The sequence below is a fragment of the Megascapheus bottae genome, chromosome 36, assembly GCF_031878675.1.
Source record: "Megascapheus bottae isolate mThoBot1 chromosome 36, mThoBot2.hap1, whole genome shotgun sequence".
In the NCBI taxonomy this organism is placed as follows: domain Eukaryota; kingdom Metazoa; phylum Chordata; class Mammalia; order Rodentia; family Geomyidae; genus Megascapheus; species Megascapheus bottae.
Window position 1 is genome coordinate 367,246 of NC_143544.1, and position 27,006 is coordinate 394,251.

A 27,006-nucleotide genomic window follows, 5' to 3' on the forward strand; every position below is an offset into this window, starting at 1 on the left:
GGTAAAGCATCATCCACAAACAAGTCATGTCTGCTCAAAGCCCTCAATTCAGATCCTACCATGGGTAACAATAAATCAATGTAAAAACAGGATGGAGGTATGGCTTACATGATAGAACCCCAACTTAGGAAGCTGAATTCAACCCCCAGAACAGTTACTTCCCCCCACCCCGTACAAAAGGAGGGGCACAAACAGTGTGCATGCCTGAGGAGCTGGACGGGATGCCTGGTGGGCAGGCTTGTACCCCTGAACGTGAATGAGGATGTCAGTCAAGACCTAAGTCCTCCTAGACCCTGCCACCGCCGCTAGTGAAGAACACCATGTCCTCAGGTGACACGCCACTGTCTAAATGTCAGGCTCTGTGGACATCTAACAAGTGAATTTGTGTTTCCAATTGGGTCCCATCCCCAGCATACTGTAGGAGCCAACAGTTCATCATCATCCCAAACCCCCAGCTCTTTAGCAGTTCTGGTCCTAACCTTTATATAAAGCATTCTTATTATGATCCATAGATCCAACTCTCATTTACATTAAAACACGAACCAAGGAACTGCTTCTGAAAAAGCCAGTCAACATTTTACCTGGGCAGGTTACATCTGGTTTGTCACACTCATGGTTTAAAGCAACAGCACTGAAAAACCTAAGAGCAAGGGCATGGTGGCCCACACCTGCAATCCCTGCACTCGGGAGGCGGGAGCAGGAGGATCACAAGTGACAGCCTGGGTGACAGTGAGGCCCTGTCTACACACTTCCCCAGGAAAGCCATTCTTAGTGCGGGGTCCTAAAAGCACACAGATCAGGGCCCTTCTCTCCGAGCGGGAGTATTGTGGGCAGAACGGCCTGTGGGAAGTTTCGTTCTGTAAAAGATTCCTCAGGCCAGCTTGGCATAGGATGGACCAGAAAACAGCAACCGAATAGACAAAAGATGCTGAAGTGACACCAATCCCCAGGGGACATGCCAACCACCAGAGGCCTCTTCAAAAGCCCATTTCTGATTTTTGATGTCCACCTTCTATGAGCGGCCACCACACCAAAGAGCGGCAGCCCACAGGTTTCTCTGGATTTTATTGTTCCTTAAAAAAGAAATCCACCTTTCAGTGAACATAGGCTCACACATTTTAGGGGGACAAACACCCCCGTGAGGAGGGTCTGCAGCCCTGAGGGGGCCCGGCCCACTCCAGGCTGGCCTTGCCTGTCCAGTAAATGATGTGAACCAAGTGCGCTGACACCCAAGTGCATCACGGGGGGGTGGGGGGTGGTGACTGTGAGTGTGTACTGTGACACACAACTTTGTCCCTGGGGGAGTGACGGTGTGGGTTGTGACACACAACTGTGTCCGGGATGGGAGTCATAAGTATGTCCAGAGGCAAGGGGTTGTCAGGCTAGGGTGAGGGATCTTGGGCCAGTGTCCTCATTCCATGTCACCTGCCTTGATGAGTTCCTGCTGCAGCTGTCACCCTTCCCCTGGGGAGCGGCCAGGGGTGGCTGAGCAGAGTCCCCATGGGCCTGGGTGCCACAGATAAGCATGTGCCCAAAACCCTTGAGAGAGGCAGATTCACAAGTCCCAGAAGTGCAGAAGTGTTCACAGAGACCCCATCCTGGGCCTCCTCCACACTGCATTCCTCCACAGGCTGGAGCACCCCGTGCGGGGCTGGTCTGTTCTTGGAAGCCATCTCCCTCTGGGAGGAGCCTGTGTGGGGAAAGCAAGGGGAGGAGGGCACACGTCCCTCTGCAGGAGACAGGGGTTATTGGACTCAGGTGCCCTTGATGGATTGGTCACCCCCACCCCGAAACCTTCCCTGGACCTTGCTGACGGCAAGGAGGGATGGCGACGCTGTTCTCAGGAACAACAGCAGGTCCACAGCCGATGCCCTCAGTGACTGTCTTGGGCCACACAGCACAGAGCAAACTATGGAGTGATGGCTCTTATTTCTCTAAGAAGGAAGAAAAAAATGAAAGCTGACAGGCTGGGAGATGAGTGGACAGGCAAGGAGGTGAGAACTGCACAGCACCCAGGCAGGCAAGGCAGACAGGCAGGCAGGACAGACAGGCAGGCAGACAGAGCAGAGAGACAGACAGATGGGGCTCCAGCTCCCTGGATCCTAAAGCAACAGCTTGACCACACCCTGGGCAGATGGCAGTGCAGGTGAAGCAGGACTTGAGGGCGGCTTCCCGAACTCCAGGCGTTTCCCCAACCTTCAGACAGAGCAAAGCACATTTAGGAGACAGGCTAGAACATGAGCCACAAGCCACCAGCACCCACAGGGTCTGAACACTGGAAAGTCGGGAGCTGGGTCTCCCAGCCTCAATTTTCTCTCCTGTGGAAGGAAGGAAATGAGGCTGGAAATCAGGTTCTCCGAGGTCACATCCCCAAGGTCGAACAGGAAACACTGCTTTGGAAGCTGAAGCCAAGCCATACATGGTAAAGCTGGGTGCCCGACTCATGCCTATAAATCTAGCTACTAAGGTGGCTGAGCTATGAGCGTTCAGATCTCAATTTGAAACCAGCCTAAATGGGAAAGTCCACTACACTCTTATGTTCACTTAACAACCAAAAAGTCATTAGTGGAGCCGTGGCTCAAGTGGTGGAATGCCAGCCTTGTGCAAAACAGCTAAGGCACAGTGCCCAGGCCACAAGTCCAAACCCTAGCACGGATACCACCAACAAAATCAGAGGATGATGGGTGGAGACAGCTGTTCCATCCTGGGGCATGAAGGGGGTCCCTGAGGGAGGGCAAGGAAAGGTACTACTAACCCTTTGTCCCCCAAAGGCACACTGGCACTACTGGGCCGCCTGTCACCGCTGTCTCTGTTCTTGCTCCCCCGGCCCGAGGCTGGGCCACTTGTCCGATTTGGGGACTGATCGTACATGAAGTTCCGGCAGGACGCCAGCTTGGACTCCAGGGCCTGGAGAGAGAAGGGTACAAGTTACAGACACAAGTTAGAGACCCAGCCCCAGAGCCTGGCACACACACAAGTCACATGCACGCTTCCAGCTGGGAACTCACAAGGGGACCCCAGAGGCTTGCAAAATCCCAGGCTTGGAAGTATAGGGGAGCTTCCTAAGACAATACCAAGCCAGGAAATAAGATATCAACTTTGGGGACTGTTCCCTCTGCTTGGTGGGACAGACTGGAACGAGGTCTTGATTGGACCCTGAGGAAACCAGAGAGGCAGCAAAGCCATCAATGGCCCAGCTCTGCTAATCCATGCAGAGGCCACTCACAAAACAGAAAACTGGAGCCCACATCTGAGAAATGAGCTGCCAAGTCTGCTCCAAGACAAGACGGCAGAGGAGGAAAGATGTGACCTCCAAAATGCCATTGGTAAGAATAAAAAACTTGTAGACAGAATGTCTAGCTCTGTGTCAGCACAGGAGAACTGCTTCCATAATTATTAGAAAACTTGGAGGGTCAACTTCTTTATTCTGGACTTAGATGTGCTCCTAAACTTGGGGCCCTTCTCCCAAGAGGGGAGAGGTTTGGTTTTTTATTTTAAATAACAAAGGGACTCACTACAAAGCTCTGGGTGCTCTGAACTCTTAGTCTTGCTGCCTCACCAACCTGAGAGCTGGTTTGCACCACTGTGCCCATCAAAACCAAATACACCATTCTATTATGTTATCTGCATGGAGGAAAATGGTTTAAACGAAAAAAAAAAAAAAAAAACAAGACATGAGAGAGGGTGTCAATGTTGTGAAGTAATGCACCTTCTATCTGGTGAATATAATGTAACCCTTCTATTAATTACAATTTTAAAAAAATGTGGAAAAAAAAGATAGCCTTACTTGGATGCCAGAGGCTCATGCCTATAATCCTAGATACTCAGGAGGCTGAGATCTAAGGATTAACGTTTAAAGCAGTTGGGAAAGGAAAGTGCTTGAGACACTTTTTCTCCAATTAACCACTAAAAAAGCCAGAAGCAGGGCCGGGAGTTTGGCCTAGTGGTTAAAGTGCTTGCCTAGCATGCACGAAGACCCAGGTTCGATTCCTTGGTACCACATACATAGAAAAAAGCTGGAAGTGGTGCTGAGGCTCAAGTGGTAGAGCTCTAGCCTTGAGAAAGTCCAAGGACAGTGCTCAGACGCTGAGCTCAAGCCCAGGACTGGCAAAAAAAAAAAAAAAAGCCAGAAGTAGAGATGTGGCTCAAGTGGTAAAGCACTAGCTTTTGAGTGAAAAAGCTCGGGGACAGCCCCCAGGCCCAGAATTCAAACCCCCAAACCAGTACAAAAACCAAAAACAATTAAAAACAAACAAAAAACCCCGAGCCCTGAGCTAGAACTGGCTTGGGAGCAATAGAAACATTAGAAAGTGGTTAATGATGTTCCAGGCAGCTGAGACACATGACCAGGAGAGGATCTGCTGGGAGGAACCCCTCCACAGCCTGGAAGACTGGAGAAGACACGGGAGACCCCTGGAAGGCACCGCCTCACCCCCACTTTCCGCAGCAGGTCTCCCACAATGTTGAGGGCTGAGATCCGGGCGGCAGGCGTGAGCGGAGTCCCACTGTGGGAGCTGTCCAGACCTGGGCGGGGGGGGGGGGGGGGGGAGACAAGAAGTTCACGTTACACTCGAACCCCTGGCCCAGTTGGTGTACCAACACCTCTGAGGGCAAACCACAGGGAAGGGGGAGAGGAGGCTGGTGCCGTCCCTGTCTTTCTCAATGTGTCCCCAGTTCAGGCAGGCATCAAGCAGACAATGTGCCAAGGGTCTGCTGGCGATCAGCTTTGAGTCTTTGGGAGGATTATAGTAAACATTTGCCTTTTACACATTAATATTTTCTCTTGTTATTATCTTTGAGGAGGTGTACCAAGGAGCTGTCATTTAACATCGCAATTCAAGAATGCAATATACCTTGATCCATGTCAGCCCATCCAAAGTAACATTCATCCCTCCCCCACCCCACCCTCTTCTTAATTTTAGAGGATATATATTAGATTATTGACCGCATTCTCCTCTCCATTCATCTCTTTCCCTTGACACCACCCGACCCATTTTGAGTACCTGCTTCCTGCTGTCGTCTTTTGCTGAACTTTGGTTTTTGGCTTTCTAAGGAATTACACTATTTGAGATCTCTTCCTGAATCTACCTCATTTCAGTTAATACGTATGTATATACCCACGTATATACCTGCATACTACCCAATGCATTTACGTATAAGTGTATAAGCTCACATCTAGCCTCCACATACATGTGGACATAGGAAACCTTTGTCTCTCTGGGCACAACTTCACTCAATATTTTCCAAATCTTTACCTTTTTTTGGCTAGTCCTGGGGCTTGAACTCAGGGCCTGAGCACTGTCCATGGGCTTTTTCCTCAAGGTTAGCACTCTGCCACTTGAGCCACAGCACCACTTCCAGCTTTTTCTATGTATGTGGCACTGAGGAATTGAACCCAGGTCTTTGTACATGGTAGGTAAGCATTCTACCCCTAAGCCAAACTCCCAGCCGTCTTTCCATTTCTTTACAAATGGTGCATCATCATCTTTATTGCTTGGTTTTGGTTTTAACAGGGATTGACTTGGGGCCTCAGCAAGCCCTCTACTACTTGAGGCACAACCTAATCCTTTGATCCTTTAGCTACTAATTTATTATATTGTGTCAGTCCTAGGGCTTGAACTCAGGGCCTGGATGTTGTGCCTGAGCTTTTGTGCTCAAGGCTTTTTTTGCTGGCTAATTAGAAATAAATCTAGGCTGGCTTTGAACTGCAGGCCTCAGATCTTAGCTTTCTGAGTAGCTAGGCATGAGCCACTGGCACCTAGTTAACTTTTTTTTTTTTTTTTTTTTTTTTTGCCAGTCCTGGGCTTGAGCTCAGGGGCTGAGCACAGTCCTTGGAATTTCTCAAGGCTAGAGCTCTAGCCCTTGAGCCTCAGCACCACTTCTGGCTTTTTTCTATGTTTGTGGTACCGAGGAATCGAACCCAGGTCTTCGTGCATGCTAGGCAAGCACTTTAACCACTAGGCCAAACTCCCGGCCCTTAACTTTACTTTTTGAGGTATCATTTCCTGCTTTTTCCTGAGGACCTGAGGACCACAATCTTCCTATTTCCTATCTCTGCCTCCTGAGTGGCTGGGACCACAGGAATTCACACCAGATCTGGCTTTCAGTGAAGGCTGGACCCTCATTCCAGGCAGCACAGGCACAGTGGCAGCAGCCCTCTAGACCTCTACTGCTCTCTTCAGTCTCACACCCAGGACCGACCTCTCATTTTCACTCTGCCCCACCACACTGAGCCCTCTAAATTTAGTTCCCTGCTGCAGAACCCAGCCCAGGCCACCCCCTCTCCCCTGGACACACCCCAAGTCCTCACCGGGGAAAGCTCTGCAAAGCAGAGGATCCTTACCCCGCCTGAACGTTCCTGGTGTGTTTAAACAAGATGCAGGTCCTCGTTGGGCCACAGGAGTGGTGGGCACAAAACCCGTGGCCTGCACTGCTGTGTCCGTCCTTTCTGTGTCCCCTGCCACACCAGCCACAGGTGTCCTCGGTTTCTCTTGCTTCTGCTGTACAGCCAGTTCCTGCCTCAAATCTGCATGGGAAGAGGAGCCAGAAATTCAGTTCCTGCTCTTGGGATAGGGAAAAACCTGCAGATGGAGAGAAATCCTCACTGAAAGGAAATGCACTCAACCTTGCTTAGCAGGTGTGCAAAAACAACTGGACTTTCATTTTAAGTTTTAAAAGTTTACATATATATATATATATATATTTCTTTTTTTTTTTTAATATATAGATGGGGCCTGGAGTTTGGCCTAGCAGTAGAGTGCTTGCCTCGCATACATGAAGACCCAGGTTTGATTCCTCAGGTAACACATACATTGAAAAGTCAGAAATGGTGCTGTGGCTCAAATATTAGAGTGCTAGCCTTGAGGAAAGCCCAAGGACAATGTTCAGGCCCTGAGTTCAAGCCCCAGGACTGGCAAAATGAAAAAAATAGATGGATGCCAGTGGTTCATACCTGTAATCCTAGCTACTCAGGAGGCTGAGCTCTGGGAAGTGATTTTAATCCAGCCAGGACAGAAAACTTGGGGAGAGTTCACCTCCAATCAACCAGCAAAAAAGCAGAACTGGAGGCACGGCTCTGATGGTAGACCACCAGCCATTATCAAACAATCTAAGCAAGCTTAAAGCCCTGAGTTCAAGCCATTTTTTTCTTTTAATTATGACAAGTCACAGAAAGGAGGGGCTAGCGAGTCAGGCAACTAACATTCTTCCCCATAAACTGAGTGTCAAGCTCTCTTGGTGTGTGTGACTCAGGTATGGGGAGCGTCTTTCTTGAAAGGACTTCTTCCCAGAGAGGGAACTCCCCAAACAAAGGGAGTCATCTCTGAACCTCAAAGCTTTTTCATCTTATAGCTTTGTCTGCAAACACTGAAGATGACAACTGCCAGCCTCAGGCAGAGGCCAGGCAGGGGCCAGGGGCAGGGACTGGGCCACAGCACCTGATATTGTCAGAAAGGTGTCAGGGGAGGACACTATACTGATGAAGATATAAAACAAGCCAAGATCCCTGACCTCTTGCTTCATCCTTCAGTCTCTGGACAGATTCTAGAAGATTCTCCTTCTCGTCAAGTTCACTCTCCAGGAAGGCATTTCTTTCAATGGCTTGGTTCAGGCGTTGTTCAAAGTCTTCGAGAGACATGATCGTGGCTCTGGGTGAGAGAACAGCCAGGTTACCCAGAAAACAACGGGGTCTGCGTCTGTTGCCTGTGGAGACCTGAGGGACATGGGCCAGGGCCCAAGTCACTTGGCCTTCTGGGGGTCTCTTCACCTGCAGAGGGACCTGTCAGAGGGCAGGAGTGCCGGGGTGGGGTGGTGGTGGTGGTAGAGGACTAGGTAACATCCAAAGAGCCCTCAGCCATGGGCCCAGGCGTCATCCTTGACAGTGCTCAGTAAGCAGCACTGCACACAGATCTAGCAGCCTGCATTCAGTCACCTAGAACACATCAGGCTGCAGCTCTCGGTGACTAAATGTTAATAGTGTAAAAAGTTACCAGGGCTGAAGGTATAGCTTGCTAGGAGCTGGCGTGGAATGCTATGGTGAAAAACATCTGGCCAGGCACAGTTGTCACCTCTGCCACCTTGGCTGTGCTACAGGATAAGATCCAGATGATCACTGTTCAAAAGTCAATGCATGGGCCGGGAGTTTGGCCTAGTGGTAGAGTGCTTGCCTAGCATGCACGAAGACCCGGGTTCGATTCCTTGGTACCACATACTTAGAAAAAGCCGGAAGTGGTGCTGAGGCTCAAGTGGTAGAGCTCTAGCCTTGAAAAAAATCCAAGGACAGTGCTCAGGCCCTGAGCTTAAGCCCAGGACTGGGGAAAAAAAAGTCAATGTAGACCGAAAAGTCAGGAAGACGCCAGCTCCAAAATAACCAGCAAAAGAGCCAGGTTGGAGGCATAGCTCATATGGCAGAGCAAAGAAATCCATCACAGTGTAGTAGATGAACAAATAGTTATTGTATTACACTGTCTAACAGAAGAGAATGGACATGTCAGAACAAAAGGAAAACAGAAAGAACAAGGACTGCTGTGTCCTTGGGAAGAACAATGCCCACAATCTACTGTCAAGCAAAAGTCTCAGATGTAAAGCAGTGTGCACAGGCCAGGGTGGGCACACTGTTATCTGCCTGAATTTGCATTTGGAAGACTCTTCTCTTTTGTGTGTGTGTATGTGTACTAGGGGTTGAACTCAGGGCCTGGGCACTGTTCTTGGGCTTTTTCCTTGTCAAGGCTGGCATTCTACCACTTGAGCCACAGCGCCACAGCTCCACTTCTGGTTAGTTGGAGATTAGGAGGCTTCTGGATTTGCCTGCCTTAGGCAGCTTTGAAGCTGGATGCTCAGCTTCTTTTTTTTTGTTTGTTTTTTGCCAGTCCTGGGCTTGAGCTCAGGGCTTGAGCACTGTCCTTGGACTTTCTCAAGGCTAGCACTCTACCACTTGAGCCTCAACACCACTTCTGGCTTTTTGCCATGTATGTGGGGTACCGAGGAATTTAACCTGGGTCTTTGTGCATGCTAGGCAAGCACTCTACCACTAGGCCAAACTCCCGGCCCCTGGATGCTCAGCTTCTTAAGTAGCAAGGATTCTTGGTGTTGAGCCACTGGCAGTTAGTAATATTTGCCTTTTTAAAGCAAAAACTCTATCCTGGTAGCTAGAAGTCTGTTTTTCCTGTGTGTATGGTAGACCCACAGATACCTGCATTCCAGTAGAACACCAAGCCAGGCTAGAAGGTGAAAACAATTGCAAAGTTGTTACATTTTGGAGGAAGCAATACTGTATAAGCTAAGTAAAAGAAATAGAAGGAGCTCAGTGCCAGGCCCAAGAACTGCTAAAATAAAAGAAAAAGCAAGGGGTGGGGGAGGAAAAGGGTACAAAAACATGAGAAGGGGTATCAATGAGTGGGAAATAATGCACCTTCTATCTAGTGAATATAACTGTAACCCCTCTATACATTAAAATAAAGTAAAAAAAGAAATATTAAAAAAAAAAATAAGCAACCCTGGGGGAAAGAGGATGTCCCTTGTTTGGAGCCTGAGCTGTGTGAATGTGTCCCTTTGTCAAAGCCGTGAGAATAGGACTCTGTAGTTATGTCTATTTCACTGTAAGTCATTTAGCTATGAATATTGTTTCCTTAAATTATACACATATTTATGGGGTATAGAATATAAGAATGTTGTGTTCTTGTTTTTTTTCTTAAGCACCTATAGCCAGGTGCCAGTGCCTAATGCCTGTAATCCTAGCTACTCAGGAGGCTGAGATCGAAGGATCATGGGTTCAAAATGAGCTCAGGTAAGAAAGTCTGTGAGACTCTTATCTCCAATTAACTTGAATTGTGGCTCGAGTCTGTAGGGTGCCAAGTTTGAGGAGAAAAGCCAAATGAGAATGTAAGGCCTTCAGTTCAAGCCCTAGAACTGGCACACAAACACAGAAAAGTGCCTATAGTCAGAATCATCACCCCATGAACACTGTTATTCTGCTAAACCAGAGCAGTGCTTTGAGAAATACTGTTCTTTAGCCAGACACAGTGGTTCCCGCCACTGACTGATCCTAGCTACTCAGCAAGAGGTGGGGAGGAGAGCTAAGCAAAAAATTCAAGAGGGAACTCACACACACCCCCTCCCCAAGCTTAGCTAATAACAAGCTAGGTGCAGTAGGACATGCCTGTCATCCCAGCTATTTGGGAAGTGTGCATAGGACTGCGGGCCAGGCTGGCCCCAGCATAATGCAAGATCCGATTTGAAAAATAACTAAAGCAAAATGGATTAGGAGTTTGGCTGAAGTAGCAGAGCACTTGATAGTAAACATGCAGCCTTGAGTTCAAACACTACTACCAATCCCCCCCTCCCCACCACACACACAGTATTCTTTTTGAAACTGTTTACTTCCTTAGTACATGCTGGTGGTTCTTTCTGGAATGTTCTTGCCTTGCCAGATAATCTCCCACCAGTGACCAACAGCCTATGTGTTCTCTCACCCCTGGAGCTGTTCTTGCTATAATCTGTTTTATTGCTCAGTGTCCATCGCCACCTCTCATCACAGAACACAGGCATGGCAGCCCACAGATGAGGAGAAGCATGAGACCCTGCAAGGCCCTCTCCTCCCCACCCTCCGCCCTCCGCCCCCACGAGTACCGCTTGGCTCTTTCCAGGTCATCATTGGCTTGCTCCAGCTCCCGGATGTACTTCTGCAGCTGATCTTTAATTGCCCTTGTCTGCGCAAGGTCATCCTCCAGGGCTGAGATCTGCCGGTAGCCCTCTGAGTGCTGCAGCTCCAGCTTCTCCTAAAGGACAAAATCCATCCACATGGAGCTAGAGACAGGCTCAGGCTTTGGCTCTGTCTCCTCTCTGCTGGCTCCAGGAGGGCCTGTGTTCTCCCTGCAGTCTCCCCAGTCCCCCACAACTGCACCCTGACTTCTTAGGTCCCTCCCTCGTGTTATGGCCCGTAGGGGCACCCCTAACCTCTTCATCCAAGCTCTCCTAAAGTTCAGTCAACAGAGCCGTCTCTTCACACACCCAGAATCTGTGTGTGTTGTAGGGGGACATGACAGGTGGCCATCACCTCCTCCCTTATCAGCTGTCTCTACCTGTGACCCTGTTCTGCCACCAACTTTTTTTTTTTTTAAGCCAGTCCTGGGCCTTAAACTCGGGGCCTAGGTGCTGTTCCTGAGGGGGTTTTTTGTTGTTTTTGGTTTTTTTGCTCAAGGGTAGTGCTCTACCCCTTGAGCCACAGCACTTCAGCTTTTTGGTGGGTAATAGTCTCTTGAATTTGTCTGCCCGGGCTGGCTCTGACCCATGATCCTCAGATCTCAGTCTCCTGAGGAGCTTGGATGACAGATGTGGGCCATCAGAGTTCAGCCCCATCAATCTTTATTAAAAAACAACAAAATTTAAGGTGTGCATAGGCAAAGAAAGCTCCACACAGCCTCGATGCCTCACACAAGACTGGACACAGACCGTTGCACACATGACCACCACTGACATCAAGATGACATCAGGCAGCCTCTTCAGTAACTGTGCTGGGAAACCTGGATGTCTATGTGTACAGGATGAGAAGTGCATCCAATCTATCACCAGACACCACGATCAACTCAAAATGGATCAAAGACCTCCATGGCAGACCTAATACTTTGAAACTACTAAAGAGGGAGCAAGAGAACTTAAGAGGCAGAATTTTCATTGTTGTAGTTAATGCTTCTTAATTCTAAATTACTTTTGTTTATCTTGTAATTATGCTGGGTTCTCTCTTTCTTTTTCATTGTTGGGATATCGTATAGAGGGATTACAGTAACATTCGTCAGGTAGTAGGTACATTACTTCGAACACATTGATACATTTCCCTCCTTCCATCCCCTCCCAATCATCATGTTTTCCCCCTCCCTTTCTTATTTCAAATAAACAAATAAATGTATATACAATATACCAGGTAACAAAGTCAGATACAGTAACTATGAAATTAATGAAAGGGTAAGAAAAGAGAAGAGAAATAACATAGTACATTAAGAACAACAATCACACAAGAGAAAGCTCTTGTTTCCATATCCTAGAGTCCCTTTCATTTAGTCTCATTCTATAGGACCTATGTACCTAGGTGTTGAACTATTGTAACCCTCTGCTAGGATAGTCCTAGATGGGTACTAATTATTACAAATAAGGGAAACCATTGAGAGGCAGAAATTTTTTGAAAGTCCCACAGTCTCAGCAAATAGGAACAAGACTTGACAAATAAGATTACATCAGACTAGTACGTTTCTGCACACCAGAAGACATACTGACAAAACTAAAAAGATAGCCAATGGAGTGGGAGGTCTTTAGCAGTTACATTCAAAATATACAAGGAGCTCAAGAAACTACCCCCCCCACACAAATTAACCAAATCAATAAATAAGCAGAGGAGCTAAAGAGACTTCTCAGAAGAAGAATGGCTAACAAACACTTAAGAAATGGCAAATATTCTTGGCCACAAAGGAAATGCAAATCAAAACAACACTGAGATTCCATCTCACCTAGTAAGATTGGCCAGCATGGAGAATTCAAACAATAAGGAATGTTGGTGGGGACATGGGAAAAAAGGAAACCTACTGCCCTGTTGCTGGGAATATAAACTGGTACAATCATTCTGGATGGCAGTATGGAGATTCCTCACAAGACTAAACACACACACACCTTCCCCATGATCCAGTCAAAGCACTCTTGGGCATCTACCTAGACCATCGCACATCAAGATATGGTAAAGACCTTTGCTGCATTATTCCATGTTCACTGCTGAATTATTCACAATAGCCAAGTTATAGAAATAGCCCCAGGTGAGTGGATCAAGAAAATATGGTACATAATGCACAATGGAATTTTATTCATTCATTTGAAAGAATATTATGTCATTGCAGGGAAACAGATGATGTTAATTGAAGTAAGCCAGGCTCAGAGAGACTTAATAACACACTTTCTTTCATATGACAAAGCTAGATCCAAAATGCGAATACATATGGGAGTGTATATAGGCTTCTGAATGACTGAAGTTCCCTTTATCAAAATGAATAGCAGGAAGTAGACACATGTCTTGGGAGAGGGGCAAGGGGGTTACACAGGAATGGAGGGAAGAAGGGTGAGGAAAAGTGGGCACTGTATGGAATGGACTTTATGTAAAAGAAAAAATGAGCTATGGAATGAGAGGGTGCAGATGGGAAGGGGAAAAAATGGGGGAGAATGAAGGAATGGTTGACTCTGACCAAGAAGCAGTTTCCTCACAACCTGACTTATGAAATTGTAACCCCTCTCTACAACTATTAACAATAAAAAAAGTGTGTCAGGTACTTAGCATGACAACAGTCCTAACTTGATCTGAGACACTGCAGCACAGGGGAGATCGCTAGGAGTATTTGGGAGAGGAGGAGAGGGTAAGGGAAGAGAACAACTATTGCCCATTTTTAAAGGAAACCTAGTGATTGGCTAGTGCTTTCTAAGGGTGGAGACAAGTCAAGATGAATCTCAGTGACTGGGTGCTACCTACTGCATCAATGAACATTCATTCCACCTGTGCTAGCCTTGGCTAGTACACAACATTGTTTTATTTCATCCCTCCCCAGACAGTGGGAATCCAGACTCTGATAATAGCCCTAAGTTGATTGAGCCGAGGTCCAGACCAGGCGGCTGGATGCAGGCGTGGGTCCTGGTTCTCACTTGGAATCCTAGCTACTTAGGAGGCTGAGATCCAAGGAGAAAGCTTCAAAGTCAGTCTGGACAGGAAAGTCGGAAACTCTTATTTCCAATTAACCACCACCAAAAGCTCAAGGTGGAGTTGTGCCTCAGTGGGAGGGCACCGCCCTTGAGTGAAAAAGCTAGAGGACAGTGCCCATGTCCTGAGTTTAAACCCTAGTACCAGCACAAAAACAAACAACAAAACAATGGTATCGAATGGTCCTCAACTATTTCAGTGCAAGTCAGTAAGGGATGACCAGTCATTGTTTCCTGTTTCTCCTCTCTCTGCTTTCTTTCACCAAGTGCTCTTCAGCAAGATAAAAAAAAAAAAAAAAAAAGCCATGAAATGTAGAAGGCCCAAAATTTCATTTGAAAACTAGAAGAAAAGGCAAGTTCCTCTTTCAAACTCGGCTACAAACCTCAGGGAAGTACCCAGGAGGTGACATCATGGTGCCTGGTCCCAGAAGGGTGCACTGTGTCCCCAGCAAAGGGAGTCAGTGACTCACCTGACCTGTGGGGTGGGTGATGATGAAAAGGTCACCCATACCCCCTCTGGCTGCTGGGGCTCTTCTGAGGCTCTTCTGATGCTGTGTCCTGGCCAGGACCCGAGCATCAGGGTCTGCAGTCAGGAAGCAGCGCCCCATACATCCACCTCTAGCACACACACACATGCCCACGGGCCAGCAAGCAGGTGTGACTTTCACCATCCTACCCACACTCTTATTTAAGAGGCATCCAGACGAAAGGGGACGATCTGAACTCATTAACCTTCTTTCCAGAAAATGCCAAGAGGGAGACCCCCCACTCCCCCGAAAAGCATGCTCAGCTGTGGCCTTGTACTGTGTGATCTGGATCCCTCCCAGGCCCCTGCATTCAGCTCTCAGGGAGAAGCCCGTTATCAGCCTGACCCAGCTGACGTGACTTAGGTGACTGGCAAGTGTTGGCTGGTGACCACACCAGAGCTTGGGATTTCTTCCCTCCATCTCTGCCCCGAATCTCACATGCTTGTCACACAGCTCTGACTAGCAGGTCCTCTCCGGCTCAATGGTTCAGTCTGGAAGCACTTGGGGATCTCTCACCATGGCAGCCCCAAAGCCTTCCTGGATTGAAGATCTAGCCCTCCAGGTGGGACTTGCTTGGGCAGTGACCACACACCCACCAGGCCTGCAGCTAGGAGTGGGCAAAGTTGTGTCCTCAGCTTATAGAGCTGCTTTTCCCAGCCTGGCCCACCCCACACAAAGTCTACTCACCCACTCTCACCCCCGACACTGCCCCCAAGCCTCTTGCCTTGACAGCTTCGAGCTCCATCCGCAAGCGACTGTTTTCTGACAGGAGGTCTTGGTTCCGGGTCTCGATCTGTTGCAACTGGGTCTCCAATTCTGCCTCATACTCTCGGCTTCCCTCCTGGAATTCCCGGAGCTCCTCCTGCGTGTTTTCCGCCCTGCCACAGAATTCCCAAAGGCCCAGTAAGTATTTATTTGCTGGGTGCTGGTGCCTCACGCGATCTGAGGATCAGATCTCAACATGGGCTGGAACGTCCACAAGACACTGATCTCCAATTAACTACCAGAAAAATCAGAAGTGGATCTGTAGCTCAGTGGTACAAGACTAGCCTTGAGCAAAAGAGCTCACAGACACTGTCCAAGCCTTGAGTTCAAGCCCCATGACTGCCACTGAAACACACACACACACACACACACACACACACACAGGTTAAAAAAATTATTTTCTGCTAGTCCTGGGAACTCAAGGCCTACACATAATCCTTTAGCCTTACTGACAAAGCTGGTGCTCTACCACTAAAACCAAAGCTCCACTTCCGAATTTTCCGGTTAGAGATAACAGTCTCACAGATTTCCTACCTGGATTGGCCTTCTTGATCCTCAGATCTCAGTCTCCTGAGTGGCTATGATTACAAATGTGAGCCATCGGTGCCCATTTTTTTGTGCGTGCATTAATGTGTGCTGGGCATCTCATGTGCCACAGAGGATGACTCTTTACACAGCCATCTCTACTCTTATTTGTGCATTAAAGATAAAATTTAGACAGGTTGAGTGACTTGTCTGTTGGTTGCATGAGACATCAGAAGCAGAACTTAGACCTAACTTGGAAATGTCCAGCTCTAAAACCATTTCTTAACCAATTCACTTAATACCCATTCATTTATTTATTTATTTTTAAAGTCTCCTTTGTGGCTCTGTGTCCTCATCAGCGGAGTATGGTGACAAGTTCCCTCACAGGCTGGTTTTCAGAGTAAGTGTGTGCCCCTTATGGCACACACAGTAGACCTAGAGTGCACACAGTAAGTCTGCAACAATGGACAAGAGCAGAACTTGCAGGACTGACCTCTGCTTGTAAGTCATCGCCAGGTCTTTCCAGTAGGTGGCTGCTTCCTCCTCAGAGCTGAAGGTCCTCCCCGGGTCCTCCATTGTGGAGACAGCACGTGTTCACGCTTCCTGTGACATGGCATCTACCAGGCAAGGCTTTCAAGTTATTACCCGGGCCTGGATCAACAGGTGATCTTCAACAGAAGTAAATCAATAACCCTGAACTTCATGGAGGATTAGCATGCTAACATGTGAAAACAGACAGCCTGCCACTGCTGTTTACATCCAAGGTCTTACTATCAAATTGCACCTATCGTGCCATGAAGTGTTTATTGAGCTCCTACAACAGAACCTGGGGATCCATGCAAGATGTCTGCAGGTCCCCCTTTCCTCTTTAAGGGGCCTCATGAGAGGAATCATATTCAAATCACATGTAAATTCATGCAAATGCACACAAATTGTTCAGTGGTAATGACATTCAAGAAGCAGCATATATTCAGAGCACATACTTCAGTGTGTCTGGATGCAGGCATGCAAACCACCATGGTCAAAATTAGAAGCATCTCTGCAGTGCCACCTAGTCATGACATCCCAAACTCAACCTGAGAATCAAGGAGGGCTTCCTGGAAGGGGTGGTGCATGAGGGCCATGAGAAAAGAACAAGGAAGAATTGGAAAGCAACAAATGGAAGAAAACTGGACACGAGAAAAGGGAGGCACAGCCGGGTGTGGGAAGAGAGGTTGAAGAGGGGTGGAGACACTGGGCAGATCAAAATAGCCAAGTCAAATCACAGAGTGTTTTTTCTGAGTTGTTCAGAAACGTAGCAGTAAGTCAGGTGTAGTGGTGGATGCCTGTAATCCCAGCAGGCAGGAGGGGCAGGAGAGGAAGGAGAGGCAGAGGCAGGAGGATTTTCAGTGAAGGCTAGCCTGACTTCAGGGCAAAACCTAGTCACAAAGAACAAAAGAAAAACGCATCGCAGAGATGGGAGCCACTGGAGAACTTTGCAGAGGGCAGCAGATGGGCTCCTCTGCTGAAATAGCTCAACCTGGAAGAACCCAAAAAAGAAGGGAAGGTAGCCTGAATTAGAAGCGAGGAGGAGGAAGAGGAAAGAGGAGCCATGGACTCCAAAAATATTTCGAAGGCAGAACTAGCCAGACAGTGGTGTGTACATTGGCAACCAAGTGAGACCTCTATCTCAAAAAAGAAAGAAAAGGAAAAAAGGGCATGTTTCCTGGATTTGAGTTAGTACATCTGATGGGAGAAGAGGAAGCAGACCTGTACTGGGCCAGCAATCAGTCATGAGAGGTGGAAAGCACCAGTAAGTTCACGCCCAGCAGGGTAGACTGGGAGATCACACATCTGGTTTAGGCTACTTCCAGCTTGACATGAGCCAAGCATGTTTAGATCTAAACCCCAAGGATGTGAAACCTGAGACACCAGTGTTACTTAGCACAGTATCAGTTTTGAAGCAAAGAAGGAGGTCAGTTTGCAGAAGGGTGAGGTGCTGAGGAATTAATAACAGCCAAGGTAGACTGATGTTTCCAGCCCTTGGAAAAGGATCATTTACAAGGTCCAATGTAACCACTACTTTGATAAATACCCCCCCCCTTTCAAGACCCAGCCCAGCAAGCTTGATCCCAACTTCTGTATTTGCTGTGCCTTGGTCTGTAATGTTTCTGGAATTACTAGGCTTTAAACTCAGGACCTTATACTTGCCAGACAGCTTCTCTCTCACTGGAACCACAACCTAGACCTTACTTCGTGGATTTTTTTTTTTTCTGTGCTGGTATTGGGGCTTGAACTTAGCTTTTCCTTCAACACTGATGCTCTACCTCTTGAGCCACAGCTCCACTTCCAGCTTCTTGGTGGTTTAACTGTACACAAGGAAGTGCGAGACCCTGAGGCTGGCTTCATACCTCGATCCTTCAAGTCTCTGCCTCTGGAATAGCTAGGATTACAGGTGTGATCTATCAGCACCTGGCAGCAGTGACTGGAGTTTCTTAATGTTCTCTTCCCTGCTAGGGCAGATGTATTTTGGAGGTTTCTAATCTGTCACTTGAAAGGAATGAAGGGGGCATTGTTTGGGGAGACACATTCTATTGTGACAAGGCTGAGAAGGGTCTGATTTTGAACTTTGAGGAAGAAAAAGGCAGCCAGAGACCTGGACAGTGTCACAGCCTGTATACTTTTTATGCCAACAAAAGGACAGGAGGTACAGGAGTGTTTGCCTAACATGCACAAGGCCTTGGGTTTCATCCCCAACATTTCAAAAAAAAAAATCCCTTTGAGGGGTAATGAGAGGGAGGCGGATATGAACGGAGGATGAATGGACAAGTGCAAGTGCAATTATCCTATTCAATGTATATTATGTAAAAACTGAACTATAGTTCAGGATGGGGAAAGATGATGATAGGAGTGACACACAGATCAAGATGCACTGTACTCATAACCTGACTTCTGAAAACACTGTGTACAACTACCTAGCTGAAAAACACAAATAAAAACTGCCCTAAACCGATTTCAGAAGGGTTTCTGTTCTGTTTTGTTGGTAGCACTGGGGTTTGAACTCAAATTCTTGTGCTTGCTAGGCAGGTGCTCTGCCACCTGAGCCCCTGCCCAAACCTGTTGCTTTTTGTCTGGACCACACTGCTTGTGCTTCCCCAGTAGGTGAGACAACAGAGATACTTTACCATGTCTAGCCACCCCCCACCCCAAGCTGATAACCAAACTCAGGGCCTTGGCAAGTGCTGTTCCACTGAGCTAACTCCCCAACCTCTTTGTGCAGTTTTTTCTGGACTGAGATGGAATTTTGCAAACTTTTTGCTTAGGCTGGTCTCAAATCTTGACCCTCCCCATCTCAGCCTCTTGGGCAAGGATTCCAGGCATGAACAACTGTACTCCCCTCCCTCCCAGCATGGTTTTTGTTTTTAGCATTAGATTTAACAGAAAAATCTGAGAACACGTTTGAGACATCTACCTCTGAGTTCAAAACTCAAGAAAAAAAAAATGAAATGACACCTTTCAGCTTTCTTCTGAGTAAACAACACCAGCATACGAGTCATCTTGACGTACATGGATGGAGAAAGCATTAGGAATTAAGTCAACACATTTCTCAACATGGAAGAGGCGGGAGCAGCAGTGTCTGCACACCTGACATCACTGGGGCAAAATCTGCCAAGAGTCAGCTTGCCTGGCTTCTGTCTTTGTGTCTTAGAAGTCTCGGGAGTCTGCAATGACCCACCTGACAAAGCATGAGGCATGCAAAGGCACGCACTGGGTGATACACCCAGCCTTCACTAGACAAGGAATACTAGAGAAACTTGCCCACAGAGCCTGATGTAGTGGTTAAGAAGAGCTAGATGGAGGATGTGATCTTCCTGTGTCTGCCTCAGGAGATCGAAAGTGTCTGGAAGGAGGGAGCCAGCACTGAGACTGAGCACTTGTACCCACACACTTCTTCCTAGAAGACTGGCTTTTGTTGCTGTTTTTGGCAGGGCTGGGGATTGAACTAGTCAAATGCTCTACCACTTGAGCCACATTCCTAGCACTTTTTGAATTAGGTGGATTTCTTGCTATTGTTTTATGATAGGGTCTCTCATATTTCCCTTGGATATCCTCGGACCACAATCCTCCTATCTCCACCTCTGGAGCAGCTAGGATTACAGATGTGAAACATCATACTCAACCCAGTTTTTCATTTCTGTTTTTCCTGAGACATGATCTCACTATGTTTTGGATGCTGATCTGGAGCTCAGTATAGGGCCAATGACAGCTTGAGATCCTCCTCTCTCCTAAGTGCTCAAATTATAGACATGCACCAGCACATCTGACCTACAGTAGACTTTAAATGAAACAAAAAGAGTTTGTCTAGATGCTGGTGGATCATGCCTAAAATCTACTCAGGAGGCTGAGATCTGAGATTTTAAAGCCAGCACAGGCAGGAAAGTATCTCCAATTAAACACTAGAAAAGCTGGAAGCAGAGCTGTGATTCAACTGGTACATCACTAGCCTTGAGCAAAAGAGCTCAGGGAGAGGGGCTAGGAGTTTGGCCTAGTGGTAGAGTGCTTGCTTAGCATGCACAAAGGCCCAGGTTCCATTCCTCAGTACCACATACATAGAAAAAAGGTGAAAGTGGTGCTGTGGCTCAAGTAGTAGAGCTCTAGCCTTGAGAAAAGTCCAAGGACAGCACTCAGGCCCTGAGTTCAAGCCCCATGGCTGGCAAAAAAAGGGAAAAAAAAAAAAAAAGCTCAGGAGCAGTGCCCAGGCCCTAAATTAAATTCTCAGGACTGACAAAACCAAAAACAAAACTTTTGAAGCAAGGCATTTGGCATACCTACGATCTCAGCTACTCAAGATGCTAAGGGCAAGAAGATCACAAATTCAAAGCTGGCTTGGGCTATAGAGTAACACCCTATCTCTAAACAGGCTAGGCTTTTTAAGGTCCCTGGTCAAGCACAGAGACAACGCCCCTGAGTCAGCTTGAAGAAGTCACAGAAGCCGAATCTCCGCCCATCTATCCCCTTTAGATGAAGGGACCAGTCATTTTTGGAAAGTGAGACAGGATAATGAGATATTAGAGATAGTGAAAAGAATAGAAATTGCACTTGTGTTTCTTTTAAAATAAAGACGGGGGATATGTCGGGGAGCAAGAGTGGAAACAAACTGTACTTTGATTTGCATCAGATAATTGCTTGATTGTCTTATTGTTTTTTGGCCTTCTCCTGTTCAATTGATCTGAGATTTACCATATGAATGTAACCCTCAACAGCTCCCTGATGAACGATCTGGATGTAACACCTGGGAGGGCCCTGGTCTCGGGAGGGGATAAAAACTTTGTGTTAAGAATAAACGAGGCGGCAGTTTTTGCTTGGGCTGCAGACCTCCTGGACCCGATGTGTTTGTCTCTCTTCTAATTTTTCCAGTCCCTGCCCCTTATTTCAGGAACCCCAAATGTAGAATCTAGATTTAGAATGAATTTGTGAGCCCTGAGTCCAATCCCATGCCTCCACACCCAAACAAAGTAAGCATATGTTAATCATGAAAATGTAAAAGTTGACACTGGGCACTGGTGGCTCATACCTGTAATCGTAGTCACTCAGGAAGTAGAGATCTGAGGACACCAGTTCAAAGCCAGCTGGGGCAGAAAAGTCTGTGAGACTCTCATCTCCAGTTAACCACCAAAAAGCTGGAAGCTTGAGCCTGGCTCAAGTAATATAGCATAAGTCTTGAGGACAAAAGCTTAAGGACAGAGCCCACACACTGAGTTCAAGCCCTAGGACCAGCACACAAACATACACACACACACACACACACACACACACACACACACACACACACACACACACACAAGTTTATGCTTGGAACCAAAAAAAGGACAACTATTGCTCCAAGATAATTTTGTACTAATGAACCAAAGAAATTTTTCTAATGTGATTTTTCCCCCTTTCTTCATTACTTTTCAATCATTCTGTTGTCTGCTTTCTGAGACAGGGTCTTTTCCCCTTTAGCCAGACTAGCCTGGGACTTGCTAGTGGGAAAGGCAAATGAGGGGGACTCCATTCTGGTAATAGGTTCAAGCACAGGATGAGATATAAGCACAAACTACCTACACTGGCAGGTTCATGCTAGGAAATTATCTTGGGTGGAAAAGAACACAACACACTAACAGCACAAGCCAAGTTGGTAAAATACCCAGAACAGAATAAATACACAAATCCGAGGTCCCCACCACACACATTAAGAGCGACGACTTAAGTTTCAAAACTTAAATGCCAGTTGGTGGGAAGACGGGGTGGTGGCTGAGTGGTCAGATGACCAGAGACTCCGGGACTCTGGTATCCGATTACTCTTCAAAGCGGTCCACCCTAGTCCTGGCTGGGAAGACACTAAGACAAAACCAGCTCAGAAAAAGACAAACCTCCGCAAGGCACACGCTGTAAAAAGGCCTTCTTTAGCTAGTAAGCTAACAGAGACCTCAGGCTCTGAGAAGAAAGGAGGCACGACCTGGAACAAACCCCGGACAAAGGATCTGGGAAAGCTCGGGCTCTCAGGAGCCTGGGGGAGGGGGGGAAAAAACGTCCCCTCAGCAGGGGGTCAAGGTGATGGGTGCGGGGGGATATGGGGGAGGTAGAGGTTGCCGCGACCTCCAGAAAGCAGGAGGACCGGGCAACCTCAAGTGCAGAATAAGCACTTTCGCCTTTTATCGGATCCCGCGTCCAAGCGCAGTCAGGAGAAATCTGAACCGTCCCGCAGCAGAGGCAGGAGGCGCGCAGAGATCAGGGGCTCCGCATGCTCCTTCAGGAGGGGGCAGCCAGGCCGGGGCTCGTGTGGCTGCGGGGGAGGGGGCAGGGCGGCCCGGGAAGGAGAGTGGGGAGAGGGGAAGGAGGTCAGAGAAGGGAGGGGGAGGAGGGAACGGGTGGCATCCAGGAGTGGATTTGGAGGGAGGAGGTCGTCGGAGGGCGGAGCAGGCTGGCAGGGTCTGGAGACAGTCTGGGCGGGGACTCGAGCGGAGCCCCGAACAAAGTTGGTAAGGGCGCAAAGTTAGGAAGGAGGCTCCCGAGGGCGGGATTTCGGGGGCCGAGACGCGCAATCGGGCGTCCCTGCAAGGCGACGGAGGACTGGAGGGGGAGACCCGGGAGCAAGGGAGTTTGGGATGGCGATTCTGGGGGCCTCCACACCCGCCTGGGGAACACCGCGGCAGTACTTACCCGGGTCCGACAGAGCGGGCGGATCTGGCGGCAGCTCGGGCCAGGGCGGGGCCGCCCGGGCTCTCCCCCCACCTCCTGTGTCCCGCGCTCGCGGCCAGCGCCGCCCATTGGCTGCTGCGTCCCAGATCCGCGTCCGGCTCGGCCAATCAACGCCGAGCAGCGCCGTTTGGAAACTTTTCTCCCTGGCCGGGCGGGGAGGTAACTCCGTCGTGGCCGTGGCCGGGCCTGCCCTGGACGCGGGGCTCCGGCCTGGGGCTCGTGGGCCACGCATCTCCGGACAATACGCCGGCCTCGTTCACGCCACTTCTTCCTGTTAGTGAGCTTATTCCGAATCCGCTGGGAGGACAAGGACAGAGGCTCAGTACCCCGAGTCCTTCCCGCTACTTTATGCCCACAATAGAATCTTCAGCATCACTCTCTTCTTCCGGGATGCAGGTAGTGGACACGCTTTTGGATTCGAGCCCTGCACCCCACAGCCATGCGGTCCTTTGGCAAGGTAACTGAAACACAAATTGGTAAGGTGCTGGTACAATTTAAATGACAACCATCAGCTAATCTAAACTATTTGGATCCAAATTTCCCCCCAAAGGGTGGAAAAGTAAAAGTCTGGGAAAATGGGGTTGATATTGGGCAACACACTTTTTTTTTTTAAGTTACAAAATGTGTCATTAATGGAGCTCTACGTCATGGCCTGGGCGCTATCCCTAAGTTTTTTGGCTCAAGGCTGGTGTTCTACCACTTGCCACAGATCCACTTCCAGCTTTTGGGTGGTTAACTAGAAATAAGTCTCACAGAATTTCCTACCTAGGCTGGCTTCAGTGATTCTCAGATCTCAGCCTCCTCAGTAGCAAGATTACAAATGTTAGCCATCGGAGCCCAGCTCTGATGTACTTTAAACATTTTCTATGAAAATTCCTTGTAGCTTAGAGATGTGATTGAGCCAAGAGCCCAGCTTCTTGTATCTTTCCACCCTGATTTACCAGTTCAAACATTAACCTAACTGAAGTAGAACCAAAACAATGAGAAAAAAAATGAGTTGAATCAAATGTAACCACTTAGCCACTAAAAATACATCATCACACAAAAAAAAAATCTTCACCCTGGTTTCACAAATGAGAAGAGTACTATTTGAACAGGAAAAAAAATCGGACACTAAATAGGAATCAATTCATATTTAAGAAAATATATCCAGGGCTGGGGGTTTGGCCTAGTGGTAGAGTGCTCACCTAGCATTCACAAAGACCTGGGTTCGATTCTTTGGTACCACGTACATAGAAAAGCCAGAAGTGGTGTTGTAGCTCAAGTGGTGGAGTGCTAGCCTTGAGCACAAGGCATCCTGTGTTTAAGCCCCAATACTGGCAAAAAAAAAAAAAAGAAAGAAAAAGAAAAAGAAAGAAAGAAATTTGATAGGGAAGGGGGGAAAACCAAGACGGGTGGGGGGGATGTGGGGGGGGAAACGGGTACCAAGACATGTGAAAGGGTATCAATGTATGTGAATTAATGCACCTTCTATCTGGCAAATATCATGTAACCCTTTTACTAATTACAATAAAAATAAAAAATAAATAAAATGCTTTAAAATGTGAAAAAAAAAGAAAATATATCCACATTTTCTCTCATAGATCAAGATTTAAAAAAAAATTTTTTTTTTTTTTTTGGTCAGTTGTGGGCCTTGAGCTCAGGGCCTGGATGCTGTCCCTGAGTTTTTTCACTCAAGGGTGTTCTACCACTTTGAGCCACAGCTCTACTTAGTTTCCTGGTGGTTAGAGATGAGAATCTCGCTGGCTTTCTTGCCTGGGCTGGCTAAAAACTAAGATCCTCAGGTCCAGCTTCCTGAGTACACAGGATTATAGGCAGGAATCACTAGCACCCCGTTCAAACTGTATTTCAACAATTGTCTCCTACATAAAGCTGGAATCCTCAGCTTAGTCTAACATGCACACATAATATATATCATATATGTTATACACATAAAAAAAGCTATTATATATACACGTTTTGGGTGGTTCTGGGTGATTTGAACTCAAAGACTCCTACTTACTAAGCAGGTACTCTACCATTTGAGCAATACCTCTAGCCCTAGATTAGGCACTTTTGAACTTGAAAGAATGCCAAGTAAAGTCTATCAAAAATGTTTCTGTACTCCTTTGTGGTATAAAATAAAAATGTAAAAACCTGGTATGCGCCAGGCACTTTGGCTCATGCCTGTAATCCTGGTTATTCAGGAGGCTGAGATCTGAAGATCGAGGTTCAAAGCCAATCCAGACACTAAACACAAGACTCTTACCTCCAATAAACTACTAGAAAGCCGGAAACGGGACTGTGGCTCAAGGGGTAGGGCGTCAGCTTTGATCTGAAGAGCTTATGGGCAGTGTCCAGGCCCAGAGTTCAAGCCTCACCACTGACCCAAAAAACAATGATAAACCTGGGATCAATTTCTTTTTAATAATTTCCCTAATATACTATGTTCAGAAATGCTTTGCTAGAATAAAAAGGGAAAAAATCTATAGAGACTAACACAAAAATGCTTGCCAGATACCTGGTGGCATACAACCTGTGATCCTTGCTACTTCTCAGGCTGAAGAGCCAAAGGCTCCAGGTTCAAGGTCAACACAGGGAAAAGGCCTCAGATTTAATCTCTGAAATAGTAGGAGAGAAAAAAAGCAAAAGCAGGGCTGCAGGTGTGGCTTAAGTTGTAGAGGTGTAGTTGTACTTGAAGCTGAAACCCCAAGTTCAAGGAAAAAAAAAGTGAGGGTTGATTTTCATATTTTAATTCCTATTTGGAAAATATTGCCCCTCCCCCACCCCAGACCCCATGGAAGGTTCACAGTACTAAATACCTAAGCTGGTAGGGGCTGTATAGCTATACTGCGGGTTCTAGAAAACGAGAGGCACAAAGGAATTATCTCATCTGGCATGTTTGAACCTGCCTTCCTCAATCCACATCTACAGGGGTGTCTACCCGGATATTTAACGTAGATTGCCTAATGAAATCACTACGAACAGGCGAGGCAGGGCGGGAAGGGAAGGGGCGGAAACATTTTCATTTTTCTACCTGTTAATTGCTTTTTGCTAAGTTGATCACTTCCTTGGCAGACTTTAAAAACAAAAGTTTTAAAGTAACATTCCACAAGCTACGATGCTATGTGTCTTTCTCATTTGCAAGAGGAAATAATGCCTAGCCTTCTCAGGGGCCACCAGTTTTTGCCTCCTGAATAGCTGTTTACTGGCATTAAAGTTGTTGTGGTTTTGCAGAACTTTCCTAACTCCAAACTTCTTTGTTGGCCCAACCTGTCCCTGGAAAAAGCGATATCCATTCGGAATGAGAAACTTAACATTTCCTCTCCTAAGGTCACCAAAGACGTCCTTAATGGTTGATGGCAAGGTTCAGCGAGGCCATTGGGCGACTTAATTTGCACCAGGTGAGCCTGTATTGTGGGGGGGGGGGGGGAGGCGGGGAATCTGGAAGGATCTAGCAAAAACTCACCGAACTGGGAACCGATGGCTCCGACCTGTAATCCCAGCTACTCAGAAGCTTGAGATCTGAAGATCCAGGTTCAAAGCCAGCTCCCACAAAAAAAAAAAAAAAAAGAAAAAAGCCACAAGTGGAGCTGTGGCTCCAGTGGGAGAACACTAACCTGGAGGGGTGGAGGGGGAAGAGACGCTCAGGGCCCAGAGTTCAAGCCCCAGGACGGGCACAGGAGAAATAAAGAACTTAAAAGTCCACTAACCATGTTGGGTTTTTTTTTTTCCTCCACCCGCCACTAGGTTGCAGTAGATCAAAGGATTCTGTGGGTATGCGCCATTTAATTTTTAAAATGAAAACAGGGCTGTCACGTGACGCCGGGAGGCTGGAGACGGAGGGCGAGGCCGTCGGGCGTCCGGCCCGGCTCGGACCCCGGGTCGCCGGCCCTCGCAGGCCCGAGGCGCCGCCCGGTCATGGGAACGCCGTCCCGCCGGTTTTCCTTCGGTTCCTCGTCACAGGCTCCCTAATCCTCCGCTCTGACGCTCCATTCGGCTCTGCGGGGGAGCAGAACTCTTTAAACTGGGGGTTCCTGCCGAAGAAGCCCGGATGGCCCCCCTAGAAAGCCGCTATTTAGGGGTTTATCGGGAGGGGACTGAGCCTGACGAGGCTGCAGGGCCGCGAGGCCCCGCCCCCCCCGCGGCTCCCAGCGTGCCCCGCGCGGGGGAGGCCGCGGCGGAGGGGGGAGGCGGGGCGAGCCGGGGAGAAGAGCGTCGGTTTTACGACAGGGGCGGGCGCGGTGCGGAAGTGGAGGGCGCG

General features: G+C 47.9%; 1 protein-coding gene across 4 annotated transcripts; it reads right to left on the reverse strand.

Annotated features, from left to right (window-relative positions):
* Positions 1–1,048: 1,048 nt before the first annotated feature.
* Positions 1,049–26,872, reverse strand: Nde1 (nudE neurodevelopment protein 1). 4 transcript variants are annotated; one of them, XM_090324631.1, is made up of 11 exons: positions 26,212–26,872; positions 22,725–23,224; positions 16,036–16,159; positions 14,977–15,130; positions 10,627–10,775; positions 7,510–7,646; positions 6,344–6,526; positions 4,433–4,524; positions 2,756–2,907; positions 2,126–2,196; positions 1,598–1,934 (listed from the first exon to the last, which is right to left on the reverse strand). In XM_090324631.1, the coding sequence occupies exons 3-11, from the start codon at positions 16,116–16,118 to the stop codon at positions 1,927–1,929; spliced, it is 1,029 nt and encodes a 342-aa protein (XP_090180757.1). In that variant the 5' UTR covers positions 16,119–16,159; positions 22,725–23,224; positions 26,212–26,872; the 3' UTR covers positions 1,598–1,926. The 4 variants fall into 4 exon arrangements, with proteins under 4 accessions (XP_090180755.1, XP_090180757.1, XP_090180759.1 ...); XM_090324629.1 differs by lacking the exon at positions 2,126–2,196 and having other exon boundaries at positions 1,049–1,690; positions 16,036–16,210; XM_090324633.1 differs by lacking the exon at positions 2,126–2,196.
* Between the last annotated feature and the right edge of the window lie 134 nt (positions 26,873–27,006).